We start from the raw sequence: 20,544 nt of genomic DNA on the forward strand, positions 1-20,544 counted from the left end.
CTTGAATTTCTGAAGGCATTAATTATGGAAAATTATCTGGGAAAATGCATTTTTTACCCTAAATTATTATAGAAATAAATCAAACATGGGGGAAGAGTGGGATTGCATGCTTAGAAATTTTATGAGTTTTGCAAAAAGATAGATGAGTCTAATGGTAGGGCACCCAGTGCCCTTTCACCTTGAATTTTGAAGCACTTATTTTTGGAGTCAGTTTTCCAATCAGGGGTATCCAATCGTTTGACTTCCTGGGCCACACTGGAAGAAGAAGAATTGTCTTAGGCCACACATAAAATACATGAACACTAACGATAGCTGATGAGCTAAAAATATAAAAAAATCACAAACAAATCTCATAATGTTTTAAGAAAGTCTACTAATTTGTGTTGGGCCACATTTAAAGCCATCTGGGCCGGGTTTGAAAAGCTTGATTTAAGTAGAAGCTGGAATAACACGGGGAACTCTCTGGATGTTGGGGGTAAGAGCTGCAATTTTATCTATTTTGTCCTATTCGACTTTCCAGCAGGATTTGGGGTAAAAGCTCCAATTAAAAAAAAATGTTGCAGCCATAAAAAAGAATGAGTTCATGTCCTTTGCAGGGACATGGATGAAGCTGGAAACCATCATCCTCAGCAAACTAACATAAGAACAGAAAACCAAACACCACATGTTCTCACTCATAAGTGGGAGTTGAACAATGAGAACATATGGACACTGGGAGCAGAACATCACACACTGGGGCCTGTTGAGGGGGTTGGGGGAAAGGAGAGGGAGAGCATTAGGACAAATACCTAATGCATGCAGGGCTTAAAAAATATTGTAAAGACAGAGTCTTACTATGTTGCCCAGGCTTGTCGAACTCCTGGCCTCAAGCAATCTTCCCACCTTGGCCTTCCAGATTGTTGGGATTAAAAGCGTGAGCCACTGTGCCTCACTGGAAGTCTTTTTTTTTTTTTCTGGAAAAAAGTGGATGGTTTTCTTCAATAGCAAGATATGTCATGGAAAACTTGGAAAATGCCGAATGCAAAATACAGAAAATACAACTAAAAACCTTCATGAGAATTTTAATCATCAAACCATGAATCTCAGTTGCCCTGTCTCTCCGCATCTCTTGCGTGCCTGTAGGTAGAAAAATGGTGTCTAGGCTTGTGGGTATATACATCGATGGTCCTTCTGGGGTACTCTTAAGGGGGTTCCGCCCCTCAGGTGCTCCTAGCTCTTAACCTAACCCTTCTGCACGCGTCTTGTTTCTGAGGATGGCCCTGAAGATGAGGGAGTCTTATTTTCGGATGAGTCTTATTTTGAATGGCCACAGGAACCAGGACTCTCTACAATGAAGAAGGGACGTTTGTTTCCCCCAGGGCTAGAGCATTTTGGAGGCAATTTTTCAAGTCTTAACCCGATGCCATTATGACATCATTGAAACTGAGTCAGGGTGGGGTGCGGTGGCTCATACCTGTAATCCCAGGACTTTGGGATGCCAAGGTGGGCAGATCAGCTTGAGCTCAGGAATTTGAGACCAGGCTGGGCAACATGGCGGAACCCCAACTGGGTGTGGTGGCACATGCCTGCAATCCCAGCTACTCAGGAGGCTGAGGCACAAGAATCGCTTGAACCCGGGAGGTGGAGGTTGCAGTGGGCTGAGATCGCACTACTGCACTCCAGCCTGGGGGACAGAGCACAAGACTCTGAAAAAAAAAAAAAGGAAGGAAGGAAGGAAAAAGAAAAAGAAAGAAAGAAAGAAAGAAGGGAAGGAGGGAGGAAGGAAGAAAGGAAGAGAGAGAGAGAAAGAAAAAAGAAAGAAAGAAAGAAAGAAAAGAGAGAGAAAGAAAGAGAGAGAGAAAGAAAGAAAGAGAACGAAAGAAAGAAAAGAAAGAGAAAAGGTAACCGAGTCAGGGTGAAGACATTTAAATGGAAATATTTATTTTCTTAAAAGTATAGCTTAATTTTCCCTCTCCAAGTTTGAGAAGGAATATTGGGAGGAAACGGGACAAGATGACACAGGCATTTGGACATTCACTGCAAACCCTAGGGCGTTGCTGCAAAGCATCCTGGGTCCAGTTCCGGTTTAGGAAACCTCACAGCTTTTTTTCCAGTCGGACAGGTCTCTCCCCTCACAGTGTTTCTTCCAGCCTTGCCTGAGGACGAGAGGGAAGCAAGAGCAGCAGAAAGAAGCATGACAATCCAAACCGTCTCAGTTTCAAAGTCTACAGAAATTAACCAAAATCACCAGTGGAACCCCGGGTTGGGTTTCATTCGCTTCTGAGATCCAAGGACACTGTCATTTTGCCTTGTTCAGACTTTTGTCTCCGGGTTTTCTCCTAGCCATTGTTAGCTTCAGCAACAAGCAATCAACTTTTTTAAGGACGGGTCATTTCATGGCACACCCACATCTGTGAAAATTCGGGTTCTCTGAGTGGGGCCGGCTGGCAACGTTCACCAGAACACAGCAGCAGCGAATGCAAGGCCCCATGCTCAATGCTGGGGACGCTTTCTGCTGAGTCACCATGACACAGACCTGCTCACTTTCCTCTTGCTGCTGCTCATTCTCTTTCCCTGCAAAATGTTGCCATAACCTTCAAAATCTTATCCAAATCTAGAGCAAACTCAAGTATTTTTTTCCCTCTGTTGAATTGACTCAATTGACCCTTTCCAAGTCACTTTAGAAAATACCTTTCTCCATTGTTTGGAATATGCTCATATGAAAAGCAATTGCAAATTATCTTAACCCAATCCCATGTCTCCTCTCCCTTTCTATGTGCTACTATGTTCATTGCACACCCGCACACCGATGGAGGAGAATATAGACAAGGTCTCGTTCCATTGGTTAGACCACTCTGCGGAGGTGAGTTTGTCAATTCCACCATAACTGTGATAAATACACACACTAGGTTTTGCCCATGACAGCCCAAGTCTCCCAAGGAAAGACTCTTACCAATAGTTCATTCCTTGTGTCTCTTTAACAATTTTCTTGGCACAGATAATCGCATCTGTGAGGTCATCAGTGATCAAGGCTGTAAAAAGAGAGGTCATCAGGGTTAGGCGAGACTTTGTTGTTGGAGAGGGACCCCAACTCAAGTTTACTTCACTTTTCTCAGTCTTTTTGGGATGGGAAGGTTGGAAGAACTATAATTTTCCCTGCAAAGCCACAATCTCATTTTTGTTAAGCTTCTTTATAATGAAAAGAACTTTTTGTTTTAAGACCATCTTTATCTTGCACTACCTGACGTTTCAGAGGAAGAGCCCAATCCTGAAGGGTTTTTGGAAGTGTGTTTAGGGAAGATGCCATGTGAAAATGTTCTTTATGTCCTAAAGAAATAGGCGCAGGCCAGGCGTAGTGGCTCAGACCTGCAATCCCAGCACTTTGGGAGGCCGAGATAGGAGGATCACTTGAGGCCAGGAGTTTGAGTCCAGTCCGGGCAACATAGCAAGACCCCATCTCTACAAAACGTAAAAAAATTAGCCTAGTGTGATGGCACACACCTGTGATCTCAGCTACTCGGGAGTCTGAGGTAGGAGAATCACTTGAGCCCAGGAGGTCAAAGCTGAAATGAGTTGTGTTTACATCACTGCACTCCAGCCTGGGCAACAGAGTGAGACTCTGTCTTAAGAAAAAAAAAAAAGGCACGTAAGACAGGATAGTACAGTGTTTTCTATATTTGGGTTAGTTTGACATGTAAGGTTTCTTTACAGGTAAATATTAAATTTTATCTATTGTCATTTTTCAGTTTGTGTCTTAAAAAAATTTTATCCAGGGTGTTTTTCATGTGCAGAAAGTTTTAACTTTTAAAGCAAATACATCAGTCTTTGCCTTTATTACTTTTCCTTTTCTGTTTCCTTTTTGAGACAGAATCTCACTCTGTCACCCAGGCTGGAGTGCAGTGGCATGATAATAGCTCACTGCAGCCTCAATCTCCTGGCCTCAAGCCATCCTTCCACCTCAGCCTTCAAAATAGCTGGGAATACAGGTATGCACCACCACGCCTGACCATTTTTTATTTTTACTTTTGTAGAGACAGGGTTTCACCAGGCTGGTCTGGAACTCCTGGGCTCAAGAAATCCTCTGGCTTTGGCCTCCCAAAGTGCTGGGATTACATTATAAGCCACCACGCCCTGCCATCTATTATTTTTTCTATTGCTTCAGACACAACAAATCTTTGAATTGAAATGTATTAGTTGATATCCACATTCTTTCCTGCTTGCTTAGAAGCGGCCTCAAGATCCTCAACACAAACATGACAGAAAAAGGTAAATAAATAAAACAAGTTCAACATTACTTCTACTGCAAGTTGAGTCCTCCAGGAGCTGATGCTGAGATGGGTTTGAAATGCCAGGTATTTTCAGCAATCCACACCTATGAAAGGAATCGTTTGGGGGGAAGCAGGATGGGCAGACACAGATGTCCATTTGTGACACAGACCCAGCAATTCCTTGGCAGCCCAGCCATGAGCTCCCAAGTGAGCACTGCCCATCAGAGTGGCCCAAGTCAGGCCCACATGCCAGGTCCGCATGCCTCTGCCTCACACATCACTGGGTGTGGGTCACCCCGGAAGGAAGCAACCTGCACCTGAAGCCAATCCTGAAGCAGGTGGCAGGTACTGTCTGCTCATCACACAACTGCAGCAGGGGCGGCATGTCTTCCCTTAGCAGGGGATCTGGGAGGTCCATCTCCATGACCACCACAACCACCAATCAAGGACAAAAATACTCAAACCACTTGATCTCCTTTCTGCTTGTCAATTATGCAAAGATTTTTTTTTTTTTTAAGAGAATTGGGTAATGCTTGATGTTGACAAGGGCACAGAGAGGCAGGTTCTCTGGATACTTGCTCATGGGCGTATAATGGATTCAACGTCTCAGGAAACCAACATAGCAGCATGTGTTTAGAGCCTTAACGAGGTTTTTATCCTTTCACCTAATAATTTCTCTCTCCAGATGTATCCTAAGGAAATAGTCATGATGCCAGACAAATATTTCTTTACAAAGTGGTTTACTATAGCTTTATTTACAAGAGTTAAAAGGAAAAAATCTAATTGCCTCATAATCAGTGATATTCAAATTAATCATAATACCTTCATTTAATAAAATAAAGAGCCGTTTGAATTATGTTTTCCCAGGATATTTAATAATATGGAGAAATGCTCCCAATGCAATGTTAAGTTCCCAATATCATAAAAATATCCATCAAGAGCTATACTGTCCAATATGGCAGGCATTAGCAACATGTGATAATTTAAATTAAAATTATATTTGTTGACAGATGAATGAATAAAAATATGTTTATATAGAGAGTGGAATATTATTCAGTCATGGAAAAGAAGGAAATGCTGACATTTGCAACAACATGGATGAACGGAAGGACGTTATGCTAAGTGAAGGAAGTGAAACCCAGAAAGACAAATACCACATGATTTCACTCATATGCAAAATCTACAAAAGTTGAACTCATAAAAGCAGAGAGTAGAGCGGTGGCTGGTGAGGAAAATGGGAAGATGCTGATGGAAGGGTCCAAACTTTCAGTTATAAGGTGAGGAAGGTCTGGGGATCTAATGTATGCTATTGTGACCATAGTTAATTATACTGTACTGCTTACTTGAAATTTGCTGATAGTAGATCTTAAGTGTTCTTTTCTCTCTGTCTCCCTCTCTGTCTCTCATACACACACCCTCTCACACACACACAGTAACTATGTGAGGTAATGTTAAACTCGATTGTAGTGATCATTTCCCAAAGTATAAATATATCAAATTATCATGTTATTTACTTTAAATATATACAATCTTGATTTGTCAGTTATACCTCAATAAAGCTGGGAAAAATTAAAAAAATTGTAATTAATTAACATTAAACACAATTAAAACTTTAGTTCCTTATTTGTTCTAGCTACATCTCGGATATTTTGTAGCCACTCATGGCTAGTGGTTCTGTTTGACAGCACAGATGGAAGACATTTTTGTCATCATGGAAAGTTCTATTAGATAGTACTGGTTTAGAAAAAAAAAAGATAGTCATTAATTCACCAGTATTTTAAGAAAGATTGGCTGTTAACTGTGGGTTCACCAATGCTTTTATGTCTTTACTGTATATTTTCTAAAATTTTTTACAATCGAAATGTACTAGTTTTATTACAAGAAAAATAACAAAAAATAATGTTAGCATAAAATGTTGCATTTCAATAAGGCATTGTAATTCCAAATTATTTTGTTAACTCAGTTGAAAGTGGAATTTTTCCTTGAGCATGCTATTTCCTTGAGTTGCTAATTTTGTTGCTTTCTCAGTTAGGCTTCACTAGAAGATAAACGTAGTGATAGATTTCTTTTAAGAAAATTTATTCTAAATGTGGCTTAATTTTTATTTAAAACAAAATTCTATTAACCAGGAGAAAAAGTAACATAATATATCATCTGTAAGAGATAGCAATTGAAACAACGTATGCAAATTCACTAGCATTTGGTTTATAGTTCTACAGTGAAAACTAAAGCTATATCAGCTTCTAAAAGTCTCTTGCCAGCCTGGTGTGGTGGCTCACGCCTGTAATCCCAGCACTTTGGGAGGCCAAGGCAGGAAGATCACCAGGTCAGGAGATGGAGACCATCCTCTAAAACAAACATCCATCTCAAAACAAACAATCAAAGAAACAACAACAAAAAAGTCTTTTGCCTATCTTCTTGAGATATAAATATTTAGGATAATAATAGCTATTACCACCAGCTAATACTTTATTGAAATCTTACTCTATGTCTGGCACATGTTAAATCTCTTCACGCAAAATCTCCATCAGTCCTCAGAACAACCATTTCTATGGGTACCATTTTATCCCCATAAACCGAGTTCACACACCCAGTTAATGAGCCTGTATTCCAATAGAGGGCTTAAATTCTGTTTTCCTCTGATTCCTTCTTCCAACAGAGGCCACTTAAGCAAAGATTCCTGCTCATGAAACAGTATATGCTAATAAAGTTGATAATGAAAATATACTTTTAATTTTTCTAGTAATTATTTACTTTTAATATACTTTAATATACTTCTAATTAATTTTTCTAGTAATAATTTACCTATGAGGTTATCAAAACATAAGCATTTGGTACCTGATATATGTGCAAATTACTTAGAGACCCTTTATTTCAGGTGCATAAGCTCTCGATAAATGCTGAGACACTGGTTTGTGTTTGGAAGTGGTCTAGCATATTTCCTGGGAGACATGGGTTTGGGGCTGTCTCTAGGGGTTGGAGAGACACAGTGAGGGGGAAGCAGATCACATTCTGTTATTCTGGGATTGGAGGTCATCCCAGGCATGTACAGAAAGCGCACATTTGTACTGGGGGCAGGGCAGTTTGCGTGGCTGGCAATGCCCTGTAAGGATTCCTGAAAGGGTCAGGCCATGCAGGACCAGGAAGCAGACACCACGTAAAGTTGTTTGTCCCCTCCTATGTTGTTAGAGCATTTTGTTGCACAATTGGGATGTTTTGAAAGTACTCGTTGGACACAACTGAATTTGCTTACGAAAGTATGTCGACCGGGCGTGGCAGCTCACACCTGTAATCTCAGCACTTCAGGAGGCTGAGGCAGGCAGATCACTTGAGGTCAGGAGTTTGAGACCAGCCTGGCCAACATGGCAAAACCTATCTCTACTAAAAATACAAAAATTAGCTGGCTGTGGTGGCACACGCCTGTAATCCCAGCTACTCGGGAGGCTGAGGCAGGAGAATTGCTTGAACCCTGGAGGCAGAGGTTGCAGTGAGCCAAGATTGTGCCACTGCACTTCAGCCTGGGTGACAGAGTGAGACTCTGTCCCAAAAAAAAAAAAAAAAAAAGAAAAGAAAAAACTGGAAGCATTCCCTTTGAAAACTGGCACAAAACAGGGATGCCCTCTCTCACCACTCCTATTCAACATAGTGTTGGAAGTTCTGGCCAGGGCAATCAGGCAGGAGAAGGAAATAAAGGGTATTCAATTAGGAAAAGAGGGAGCCAAATTGTCCCTGTTTGCAGATGACATGATTGTATATCTAGAAAACCCCATCATCTTAGCCCAAAATCTCCTTAAGCTGATAGGCAACTTCAGCAAAGTTTCAGGATACAAAATCAATGTGCAAAAATCACAAGCATTCTTACACACCAATAACAGACAGAGAGCCAAATCATGAGTGAACTCCCATTCACAATTGCTTCAAAGAGAATAAAATACCTAGGAATCCAACTTACAAGGGATGTGAAGGACCTCTTCAAGGAGAACTACAAACCACTGCTCAATGAAATAAAAGAGGATACAAACAAATGGAAGAACATTCCATGCTCATGGGTAGGAAGAATCAATATCATGAAAATGGCCATACTGCCCAAGGTAATTTATAGATTCATTGCCATTCCCATCAAGCTACCAAGGACTTTCTTCACAGAATTGGAAAAAACTACTTTAAAGTTCATATGGAACCAAAAAAGAGCCCACATTGCCAAGTCAATCCTAAGCCAAAAGAACAAAGCTGGAGGCATCATGCTGCCTGACTTCAAACTATACTACAAGGCTACAGTAACCAAAACAGCATGCTACTGGTACCAAAACAGAGATATAGACCAATGGAACAGAACAGAGCCCTCAGAAATAATGCCGCATATCTGCAACTATCTGATCTTTGACAAACCTGACAAAAACAAGAAATGGGGAAAGAATTCTCTATTTAATAAATGGTGCTGGGAAAGCTGGCAGGCCATATGTAGAAAGCTGAAACTGGATCCCTTCCTTACACCTTATACAAAAATTAATTCGAGGTGGATTAAAGACTTAAATGGTAGACCTAAAACCATAAAAACCCCAGAAGAAAACCTAGGCAATACCATTCAGGACATAGGCATGGGCAAAGACTTCATGTCTAAAACACCAAAAGCAATGGCAACAAAAGCCAAAATTGACAAATGAGATCTAATTAAACTAAAGAGCTTCTGCACAGCAAAAACTATCATCAGAGTGAACAGGCAACCTACAGAATGGGAGAAAATTTTTGCAATCTACTCATCTGACAAAGGGCTAATATCCAGAATCTACAAAGAACATAAACAAATTTACAAGAAAAAAACAAACAACCCCATCAAAAAGTGGGCAAAGGATATGAACAGACACTTCTCAAAAGAAGACATTTATGCAGCCAAAAGACACATGAAAACATGCTCATCATCACTGGCCATCAGAGAAATGCAAATCAAAATCACGATGAGATACCATCTCACACCAGTTAGAATGGCAATCATTAAAAAGTCAGGAAACAACAGGTGCTGGAGAGGATGTGGAGAAATAGGAACACTTTTACACTGTTGGTGGGACTGTAAACTAGTTCAACCATTGTGAAAGTCAGTGTGGTGATTCCTCAGGGATCTAGAACTAGAAATACCATTTGACCCAGCCATCCCATTACTTGGTATATACCCAAAGGATTATAAATCATGCTGCTATAAAGACACATGGACACATATGTTTATTGTGGCACTATTCACAATAGTAAAGACTTGGAACCAACCCAAATGTCCAACAATGATAGACTGGATTAAGAAAATGTGGCACATATACACCATGGAATACTATGCAGCCATAAAAAGGATGAGTTCATGTCCTTTGTAGGGACATGGATGAAGCTGGAAACCATCATTCTCAGCAAACTATCACAAGGACAAAAAACCAAACACCACATGTTCTCACTCATAGGTGGGAATTGAGCAATGAGAACACATGGACACAGGAAGGGGAACATCACACACTGGGGACTGTTGTGGGGTGGGAGCAGCGGGGAGGGATAGCATCAGGAGATATACCTAATGCTAAATGACGAGTTAATGGGTGCAGCACACCAACATGGCACATGTATACATATGTAAGAAACGTGCACGTTGTGCACATTTACCCTAAAACTTAAAGTATAATAATAATAAAATTTAAAAAAAAGAAAAGAAAATTTAGATATTAAAGGGACACCTATTTCAAATACTAAAAAGATAGCATGTTGCAAGTGTTAAAAAGCTGGAAAAATTCACAAAAATCTGCAAAAAGGAAATATTTCTGCAATTTTCTGTTTGGCACAGATAATATGATTTTTCTACATATTTTTGTGCTTGTATTTATCGATTGCTTCTTCATATGCCAAAAATTGTGTAATATCATCTTCTACAAGGAGAAGAGAAGGATTGTTTAGAATTTCCTCAAGGGCAGATGTTGGTAAACTGCAGCATGAGGCCACTGCTGTTTTCTTAAATAAAGTTTTATTAGAACACACAAAAAATAAAAATAAAAAACACATCCCTGGGTGGAGATTTAAGATGCTAATGAGACATGAGATGTATGGACAAGCATGTACAGCTACTGAGCAAGTGCACCAAGAGGATCGCCCAGAACACGCTTGTTAGCAACACCTCTTCCCACCACTTATGAATAACCATGGAAGACTCCATTAAAGGGAGCATCCCTGGTACCGGTCTTTGCTGTCCAATCTTCATGAGCAGCCTGCCCTGAAATCTTCCTCTCTCAGGGTGTACTGTCTATTCTGCACCTAACTTTCAAAATAGTCTTTTTCTTTCTCAATAAATTACTTTATGCTACATCTCCTTTGCTGTGTGTCTTTTGTTGAAATTCTTTTAAACTAAGAAGACAAGACCCAAGGACTCACAAAGCCGTCAACACATACACTGTGTGGGTATTCAATAAAAAATTATTCCATGTGCAGAGGCAGAGAAATGTGACACATACTAAGAGAAAGATCGGTCAAGGGCAAGACTCAGAAATGACAGTTGATTGAATTAGCTGATAAGAAATTTAAATCACTGCTTATAAATATGATGATTTATATCAAGGACTTAAAGAGAAACAGGAATAAAATGAAATGAAAGATACAAAAAATTATGATGCCAAATAAAAAACACAGTATCTGAAAAGAAACATCCAATCAATAAGTTTAATAGATTAGCATTAAAAAAAAAAGTAACAGTGGACTTGAAGACATAGTAATGGAAACTATTGAAAATAAAACACAGGGAGGGAAAAAGACTAAAAAATGAGGAACCTCAATGATGAATGGGACAGCATCAGCGATCGAACATACATGCCGTTAGAATTCTTGAAGGAGAAAAGAAAAGCATTAGAAGAAAGAATGGCTGAAATGTTTCCAAATTTAATGAAAATTATAAACTCAGGGATACAAAATGTTAATGAATACCAAGTAAGATAAACACAAATATCACACATCATCGAATTGCTGAAAATGAGTGACAAAGAGAAAATCTTAAAAACAATTAGAGAAAAAAAACACATATTACATACTGGGGACAAACAGAAGGAAATCACTGGTTTCCCATCATACACAAGGCAAGCCAGAAGGCAACCAAATATCTTTAAAAACTTGAAGCCAAGTGTGGTGGCTCACAACTGTAATCCCAGCACTTTGGGAGGCTGAGGTGAGAGGGTTGCCTGTGCCCAGGAGTTTGAGACCAGCCTGGGCAACATGACAAGACCCCATCTCTACAATTTTTTTTTTTTTTAAATCAGCCAGTCATGGTGGCACAAGCCTGTGGTCCCAGCTGCTCAGGAGGCTGAGGCATGAGAATTGCTTGAGTCCAGGAGGTCAAGGCTGCAGTGAGTTGTGATCATACCACTACATTCACGGTGTTGTTTTGAGACAGAGCACGACCCTGTCTCAAAACAACAACAGTAACAACTTGAGGTGGAAAAGAACTGTCAGCCCAGAATTTTATATGTAAAGAAAATATTCCTCAAAATCTAAGTAGAGATATTTTCAGACAGAGAGAATGCTTGCTAATAGACCTCTACTCTAAAACAAAACAAAATAAAGTTAAAGAAAGTTCTTTAGGCTGAAGGAAAACGATATCAATTAACTGTCTGCTCAAGTAAATCCACCAAAGGAATGAAGAGTATTGGAAATAGTAAATATGTAATAAATACTATAAAACTATTTTCTCATTTAAAAATTTATTTAAAAGACAATTGTTTAAAGAAAAAATTATAAAAATGCATTGTGAGGTATACAAATATAGAAGAAAAATGCATGACAACACAGCACAAAGGATGGAATAGGAAAAATTGAAGTATACTGTTAAGAAACTCATACGTTACATATGAAGTGGTGTGTTATTTGAAGGTAAAATGTAATAAGATAATGATGCCTATTGGAAACCCTAGAGTAACTACTAAAAACAAAATAGAAGTATAGCTAACAAACCAATGGAGGAAATAAAAAAGAATACTAAAAAATATTCAATAAATTCAAAAGAAGGCAGAAAAAATGGAACCAAGAATAGATAGCACAAACAGAAAACAAAATAGCAAGATGTAATTTAAAACTAGCCATATCAGCCGGGTGCAGTGGCTCACGCCTGGAATCCCAGCACTTTGGGAGGCCAAGGTAGGCAGATCACAAGGTCAGGAGATCGAGACCATCCTGGCTAACACGGTGAAACCCCATCTCTACTAAAAAAAGTGCAAAAAATTAGCCAGGAGTGGTGGCATGTGCCTGTAGTCCCAGCTACTCAGGAGGCTGAGGCAGGAGAATCACTTGAACCCAGGAGGCAAAGGGTGCAATGAGCCAAGATCGTGCCACTGCACTCCAGCCTGGGCAACAGAGCAAAACTCCATCTCAACAAAAAAAAAAAAAAAAAGAAAAGAAAAGAAAAAACTAGTCATATCAGTAATCACATTAAATGCAAGAGGCCTAATCATGGCATAACCCGCAGGCCAACCTCCCGTTTCTGTAAATAAAGCCTTATTGGAACACAGCCAGGCCCATTCATTTGCATACTTTCTATGGCTGCTTCCACACTCTGTCGTGGTCGAGTAGTTGCAATCGAAACCATATGACCTGAAAAGGCTAAAATATTTATCAGTTGTCCCTTTAGGCAAACATTTGCTGACCTATGGTTTAATCACTCCTACTGAAAAGCAGTAATTACCAGAATGGATATAAAAGCAAAACATAACTACATTACTTAAAAATAATTCACCTTAAATATAAAGACAGATGGATTAAAAGTAGAAGGATGGAAAGAAACATACTATACAAATATCTCCTCAAAGCGAGAGTGGGCTATACTGCTATCAAACAAAGTAGATTTCTGGATGAGAAATAGCACCAGAGTTCAGGAGAAACTTGGACTCCAGTGATAAAAGAGTCAATTCACCACAAGGACATAACAATCCTCAAAGAATACGTGCCTGTGCCTAAGAACAGAACTTCAAAAATGGACAAGACTGAAAGGTGAAATAGACAAAGCTAAAATGATAGTTGCAAATTTCAATATGTATTTCTCACTGTATAATAGAACAAGTAAGAAAATCAGAAAGGATGTAACAATCATTTATAGAACATCCACCCACCGAATATAAAATGCACATTTTTTTCAAATGCACATTCACCATAAGACACATTTGCTGTGCTGTAAAACAAGGTTAAAGAAATATTAAAGGTTTGAAATCATATAGACCTGGGATCTCCAATCCCTGAACTACAGACCTATGTGGATCTGTGGCCTCACAGCAGAAGGTGAGCAGCAGGTGAGTGAGTGAATCTTCATCTGTATTTACAGACACTCCCCATCTCCCACATTACTGTCTGGGCTCCACCTCCTGTCAGATCAGTGGCCGCATTAGATTCTTATATGAGTGCAAACCCTACTGTGAACTGCCCTTGCGAGGGGTCTAGGTTACATTCTCCTTATGAGAATCTAGCGCCTGATGATCTGTCACTGTCTCCCATCACCCCCAGATGGGACTGTCTAGTTGCAGGAAAATAAGCTGAGGACTCCCACTGATTCTACATTATGGTGAGTTGCATAATTATTCCTTATATATTGCAATGTAATAATAATAGAAATAAAGTGGACAATAAGTGTAATACACTTGAATCATCCTGAAACAATCCTCCACCCCCTGGTCCATGGAAAATTTGTCTTCCACAAACTGTTTCCTGGTGCCAAAAAGGTTGGGGACTACTGATATAGACCATATTCTCTGACCGTAATGAGGTGTAACTAGAAATCTTTAATAAAAGCTCATCCTGGGATAATCCTTCACTCTCAGGCTGGGCATTCCTCTTGCCTTTCTCTCTTATCGAGTCCCTTGTTTCCTGAACTATGTTTCCTCTTAATTGTTTTAGTTTATCCTTTTGGTGGAGTACGTTTTCCTATAGTTTTGTGAGAGAGGATGCATGGGAGCTGAGCTGAGTATCTCATCTTTGCCCTGATGGATCTACTCTCTACCCTTCTCCACCATGCTCTGTGCACTCGGAGGCCGACACACACAGTTGGCGTCAATGGATTCCCATGTCCTCTGACTTCTAGAGGGGTTTAAATAAGAGTAGGCATCAGCAGGGAAGGGACAGAGGAAGGACACTGAGGTTGGCATATACATATAATATCTTCCGGCTTTATTTCTGTCAGGTCACTCAGCACAAGTCATGTCCCTTGAGGGAAGATCTCAGATCCTAGAAGGCAGTCGTCTCCCGGCAGACCTTTTGTACCTCAGTGCTGGTCACAGCTCTTTTTCCATTCCTCTTTGGGCAAGGGGTTCCTAATCCCTCACTTCACTATTGCCATGGTTTTTCTATGATTTGATCAGATCTTTGTAAGTAGAGTCTATTAACATTCTCTTCCAATTACCCAGTTTGCATTTGTTCTGTCTTCCAGCCAGGATACTTTATGATATGGGAGGTAAAGAATGTAACAACTTGGTTCTCAAAAAATGTACTCTGGCTGGCTAGAACTACAGGCATATGCCCAGCTATTTTTAATTTTTGTGGAGACAGAGTCTGGCTGTAGGGTCTCGCTATGGGGTCTCGCCCAGGCTGGTCTTGAACTCCTGGCCTAAGGTGACTCTCTGACTTCACTCTTGTACCTTACATGGCAAAAGGGACTCTGCCTGAGTCCTTAGAAGCAGAGAATCTTGCCCAGCTGTGGTTACAGAGAGATCCCATGACAGAAGAAGGAGGAAAGATTCAAAGTGTGAAAGGGACTCGACCCACCATTGCTGGCTGTGAAGATGGAGTAAGGGGCCATGAGTCAAGAGGTGTGAGTGGTCCCTAGAAGCCTGGAATGGCCCTTGGGTGACAACCTGCAAGCAACAGGGATCTCAGTTCGACAACCCCAAGGAACTGAACTCTGCCAAAACCCAAATGAGCAAGGACATGGATCTTCCCACAGAGTCTCCAGAAAGGAAAACAGACCTGTCAGCACCTTGACTTCAGCCCTGTGAATCCCCTGGAACTCTTCCAGCCTAGAGGACTGTAGGGAAATTTTGTGGTGTTTAAGCCACAAGTTTGTGGTAATTTTTTAGGGCAGCAATAGAAACCTAAATTCCTTTCTAAGTGAATTCAATGATATTTTAATGACTTGGTATGCTGGACAAGATTCTCTCCTTCTAAGGACTCATGAGTTTGGATTGGCTCCACCCACATTGCCCAGGATAATCTCTCTTGCTCAAGCTCAGATCCTTCCTCACATCTGCAAAGTCCCTTTTGCCATGTAAGGTACAAGAGTGAAGTCAGAGAGTCACCTTAGGCCAGGAGTTCAAGACCAGCCTGGGCGAGACCCCCATAGCAAGACCCCACAGACAGACTCTGTTTTTACAAAAAAAATAAAAATAAAAATAAAAATAGCTGGGCATATGTCTGTAGTTCTAGCCACCCAGAGCAGGGAAGGTTGCTTGAGTCATGGAGGTCAAGACTGCAATGAGCTATGAACGCACCACTATACTCCAGCCTCGGCAACAGAGTGAGACCCTGTCTCAAAAAACAGAAAAGAGAAAGAAACGTAAATTGTATTCATCTCATTCTGCTCAAAGAAGTACAAACTGCCTCCTTTGAGTGAATTGCTTATGGAAAGCAGCTGGTAGGCAGCTTCCTTTTTCTTACTGAAGACATCAAATATCTCTATACATGAAAGGGCAGTAGGGTTGCTTGTCCATCCCCCTGCTTTAGTGGAGGGCTTCATAAAACTGTCCTACAAGGAATAAGTCATCTTTGGACAAGTCAGCCGCAGGATCCTGAGTGTCACCTTGGAAACTGTTGCATAATTTACCAACCTGGAACAGACCTATTTGCAAGTCTGAACTCCAAATTTTAGTTAAAGCAAAACATGGTTGGTGATCCCATCGTCGGCTTTCTCGCCTGGTCCTGAGGAAGGCATTCCTGGAAAGTCAGAGCCTCACCTGAGCAGGCGACGTGGCAGTGGTTGTTCTCCTTCAGCTTTCCGCGTCTGCACCACACGAAGCTGTTGATCTGGAAGATGCCATAGTCAATGCTGCCGTCATCCAGGACCGTCTGGGCCGTGGTGTTGTAGCCGCTCTCATAATATGCCATGCAGATCCCTGAAGGGGGGAAAGCCAGAAACGCCAGCAAAGGAAGTGCATCGTTTGCTCTAAGCCTGGTCTGAGGGCGAGTTTCCTTATCCCTGTTACCTGACTGCTTCCTCCCAATACACCTTGGGCAGGGCAGGCATGCACCCAGGGGGCACACGAGGGGCACATCGGGGGCTGGGATGGCACACCTGAAGCTGCACACCCAGTCAGGGGCTGAGCCTAATCTAGACCAAAAGTCAGGTCCCCCGGCTCCCCACAATGCCAGCAGAGGTGGCATTATTTTCCCCTTCCCTGGCTAGTGTCGTGAGGACAGGACTCCAGGAATAAGGACATGAGGGGCAGGGGAGGACGGAGAGGAGACCCAGAGAGCCACAGTTAGGCTAGCAGCCACCCCTGGGTGCGGTGAGGGCAGAGCAGGAGTAGTTGGGAAGACACAGCAGGGAGTATGGCCAGGACCTTCAACATCTCAGGGGAAAGGTCAAGGACAGAAGGAGAGCAGGAAAGAAATAATCTCACAGTTTCCAAGGCTGAAGCCCCAGTAATTGTCCAGGCCAGCCCTCGAGAATATTTTTGCCAGTTTGCAGCGAGTGTAGATTTTGGACTCGGCGCCTGTGACCAGGCAGCCAATGAGGGTCAGAATGCCCACAGCCTTCATCCTCAAAGTCTGCCGGAGACAGAACCTGCCAAAGAGCAGGAGAACAGGTCAGACGATCTTGATTCAGGAACTTTGAAATCCAGCGGCGGTGACTGTGCACAGCCCTGCCTAGATGCTGCCTGTCACTTTGGTCATTCAGTGCCACCATCAGGGAAAACCGGCCACTCTACGGTCCAGGGAAGGAATGTGACTGCAGACTCTCTCCTTAATGCTTTTCTATACAGTAACTTTCAAGTCAATGCTGTGTTCTCAGGGTTAAGCAAGCGAAAAAATTAACCCTCCTTAATACACATCCAGGTGAAAACCACAGGGGACATTTTTAGGATTTCTATTTTAATTCTATGAATAAAAAATAGAATACAAGGGTGAAACATTCCCTATACTGCTGACCCTTGAACAACATAGGTTTGAACTGCGTGGGTCCATTTATCCGTAAATTTTCTTCTGCCTCTGCCACCCCTGAGACAGCAAGACCAATCCCTCCTCTTCCTCCTCCACCTCAGCCTGCTCAATGTGAAGACAACCAGAATGAAGGCCTTTATGATGATCCACTTCCACTTAACAAATAGTAAATATAATATAATAGTAAATATTTAGTATTAACAAATAGTTAATATTTACAAATAGTAGATATATCTTCTCTTCCTTAGGATTTTCTTAATAACATTTTCTTTTCTCTAGCTTACTTTATTGTAAGAATCCAGTATAGACATAGAACATAAAAAATATGTGTTTATTGGCTGTTTATGTTATTGGTAAGTCTTCCAGTCAGCAGTAGGCTATTAGTTGTTAAGCTTCTGGGGAGTCAAAAGTTACATGCAGATTTTCAACTGAGCAGGCATTGGCGCCCCTGACCCCTACATTTGTTCAAGAATCAACTGGATGTGTAGAAACAGACACCCCATTTCAGCCAGAGATGAAATACACATGGGCCTGTATGGAAAACTTTAAGATTCATAGTTTGGGCCGGGCGCGGTGGCTCACATCTGTAATTCCAGCACTTTGGGAGGCTGAGGCGGGCGGATCACGAGGTCAGGAGATCAAGACCATCCTGGCTAACATGGTGAAACCCAGTCTCTACTAAAAATACAAAAAAATTAGCCGGGTATGGTGGCGTGTGCCTATAGTCCCAGCTACTCGGGAGGCTGAGGCAGAAGAATGGTGCGAACCCAGGAGGTTGAGCTTGCAGTGAGCCGAGATCACACCGTTGCACTCCAGCCTGGGAGACAGAGTGAGACTCTGCCTCAAAAAAAAAAAAAAAAAAAATTTATCATTTGGGGGTTTATTGAAGGGTGAAGATTAAGCACCTAATCTTTCATTTTCTTTTCTTGATGCATTTCAAAATGTGGGAGCATTGCTTCCAAAGTACTAGTGTTTTATCTTAGATTGCAAATGCATTGCTTTGCTAAGCTTCACCACCAGTGCTCTGGGCGGCCTCCTAAAAGTCTGGCACCTGACTGGGGAAAAAGAGGGATGGAGGACAATGCCTCATGAAAGGAGGAAAGCACCTGGGGGAGCAAAGGGACAATAAAGAGGCCCCCACAGAATCGTCTGAAATGGGAGTATGATCAAGAGCACCATCTCCGGCTGCCTACTGATTTTCCACAATCTCCTCCTCTCTTGAAATAATGTCATCCCCAAATACAACAGCCTTGCTGGGATGGGGTGAAGTGAAATTTCTGACAACTGCTCAGGATCCTGAACTTGATGTTCTTACATATGTTCATCCCGTGTCATTTTCTGCACTTGCCTAGAAACTTCTCCAGTCATTAGTTTCCCTCCCCGGGGCTGGATTCCTGCGTTGAAAGGCTAGGCCCAAAACAGGGATAAGTAGTCATCGGCAAGGCCACCGCACCGAGTAACAAGCAGGGCTTTAAGGTGACTAAGCAATAAGGTAAGGAACTGCATTGCATGAGGGGCATGTACATTACAAACACGAATAGCAAGCATGGGCAAACCAGGCCCGCTTTTGTATGTAAAGTTTTATTGAAACATAGCTACACCCATTTGCTAATATATTGTTGGTGGCTGATTTCCTGCTGCAGAGGCAGAGTTGAGTAGCTGTGTTTGAGGCTGTATAGACCACAAAGCCTAACATATTATTATCTGGCTCTTTTCAGAGAGAGCATGCCAGTCCGTGGTGTGCAGCATTGTGTTAAGCTGTGAGGGACAGACAAACGAGGTTTAAGATGCAGAGCTTGGGCAGGGCATGGTGGCTCACACCTGTAATCTCAGCACTTTGTGAGGGTGAAGAGGGCAAATTGCTTGAAGCCAGGAGTTTGAGACCAGCCTGGGCAACAAAGGTAGACCTCTGTCACTACCAAATACACAAAAATTAGCCAGGCATAGTGTTGTGTGACTGTGGTCCCACCTATTTGGGAGGCTGAGGTGGGAGGATCTTTTAAGGCTGGGAGGTTGAGGATCTTGTGAGTTGTGGTTGTGCCACTGCACTCCAGCCTGGGCAACAGAGTGACACCCTGTCTCAAAAAAAAAAAAAAAAAAAAAAGATGCAGAGCTTACAAATAAAGTTGGTTTCCATCCCCTGCCTTAGAATGTTAACTGATCTCAAACAAGTCAAAACAAAACCCGTAGCAATGATAACCCCAAGCATCATGTTCTACATCCTTCAAGAACCTGCCATTGCTGGTTCTCAGGGATAGGTGGCTTTATAAAAGTGATTTAGGTCTTACTGAAAAGGCAGATTCATGGTGCCTGCCCCAGATGCTGACTTCTCAGTTGAGTCTGTGGAAGAAACACCGCTCCACTTACTCAGTCGGTGACTGGCAGCTCAGGTGAGCGTCCTGCATCCCCTGAAGCCATGTCTGATTCTAACAAGGCGCAAGTAATCCTTTCCTAGCTCAAGAACCTTTCTTTAGAGTGTTAGAGAAAAAAAAATTCTTAATCCTTTGTTTCTCACCACCTAGAGATGCTAGAATTCTACTTCTTGGCGCTAAAAGCTATATCATCCTGCACGCTTGTGTTCTGAGGCAGGTGATAACTCTCTTCTGGGCCTTAATACCTCTCATTTTTTCTCTTTTCCTCTCAACAACTCTCCTCACTACACAACTTGGCCAGGGCCTCCCGAGTGAGAGCTCTTCTCTAAGGCAATAGTCTGCAAACTTTATCACAAATTCCATTGATAAAGTTAAGCATGTATCCCCTTAGATGTATATTAAATTATAAATCACACTTCTGTACCTCTGTACTAATATGCTATATAAATTATCAACATACACAAAACTAAAATCTGAAAATGAATAACAGAGGTGAAATTAACATTAAAAATTTATTAACAGCACATTTATTTGCTATAGTTATATTGTTAATTAATAAAATATTTTCAAAGGAGGGCCACAAAAGAAATAAAAAATTTTTATGTATAATTAACATGATTTCATTATTTTTTAAAAATTTGGCTTAAAACTTTGTGACTCAATAAAGAGCTGGTTTCAAGGTCCATTTATTTCTGTGTTCAGATTTAATGACACATTTGAAATGAATTCTCATTGGAATATGTAAACCTCAGTATAAGTTTGTTGTTAGTTGTACC

At 41.4% G+C, this 20,544-nt stretch overlaps 1 protein-coding gene across 1 annotated transcript; it reads right to left on the reverse strand.

The window, feature by feature from the left end:
• Nucleotides 1-1,899: 1,899 nt before the first annotated feature.
• Nucleotides 1,900-19,801, reverse strand: LOC129044917 (lysozyme-like protein 2). The gene is given in 6 exon segments (XM_054503153.2): nt 1,900-2,135; nt 2,933-3,011; nt 16,190-16,348; nt 16,856-17,019; nt 19,685-19,761; nt 19,763-19,801. Coding segments are annotated over 6 exon segments (588 nt in total). The 3' UTR covers nt 1,900-2,065.
• Nucleotides 19,802-20,544: the final 743 nt, after the last annotated feature.

The sequence above is a fragment of the Pongo pygmaeus genome, chromosome 8, assembly GCF_028885625.2.
Source record: "Pongo pygmaeus isolate AG05252 chromosome 8, NHGRI_mPonPyg2-v2.0_pri, whole genome shotgun sequence".
NCBI lineage: Eukaryota > Metazoa > Chordata > Mammalia > Primates > Hominidae > Pongo > Pongo pygmaeus.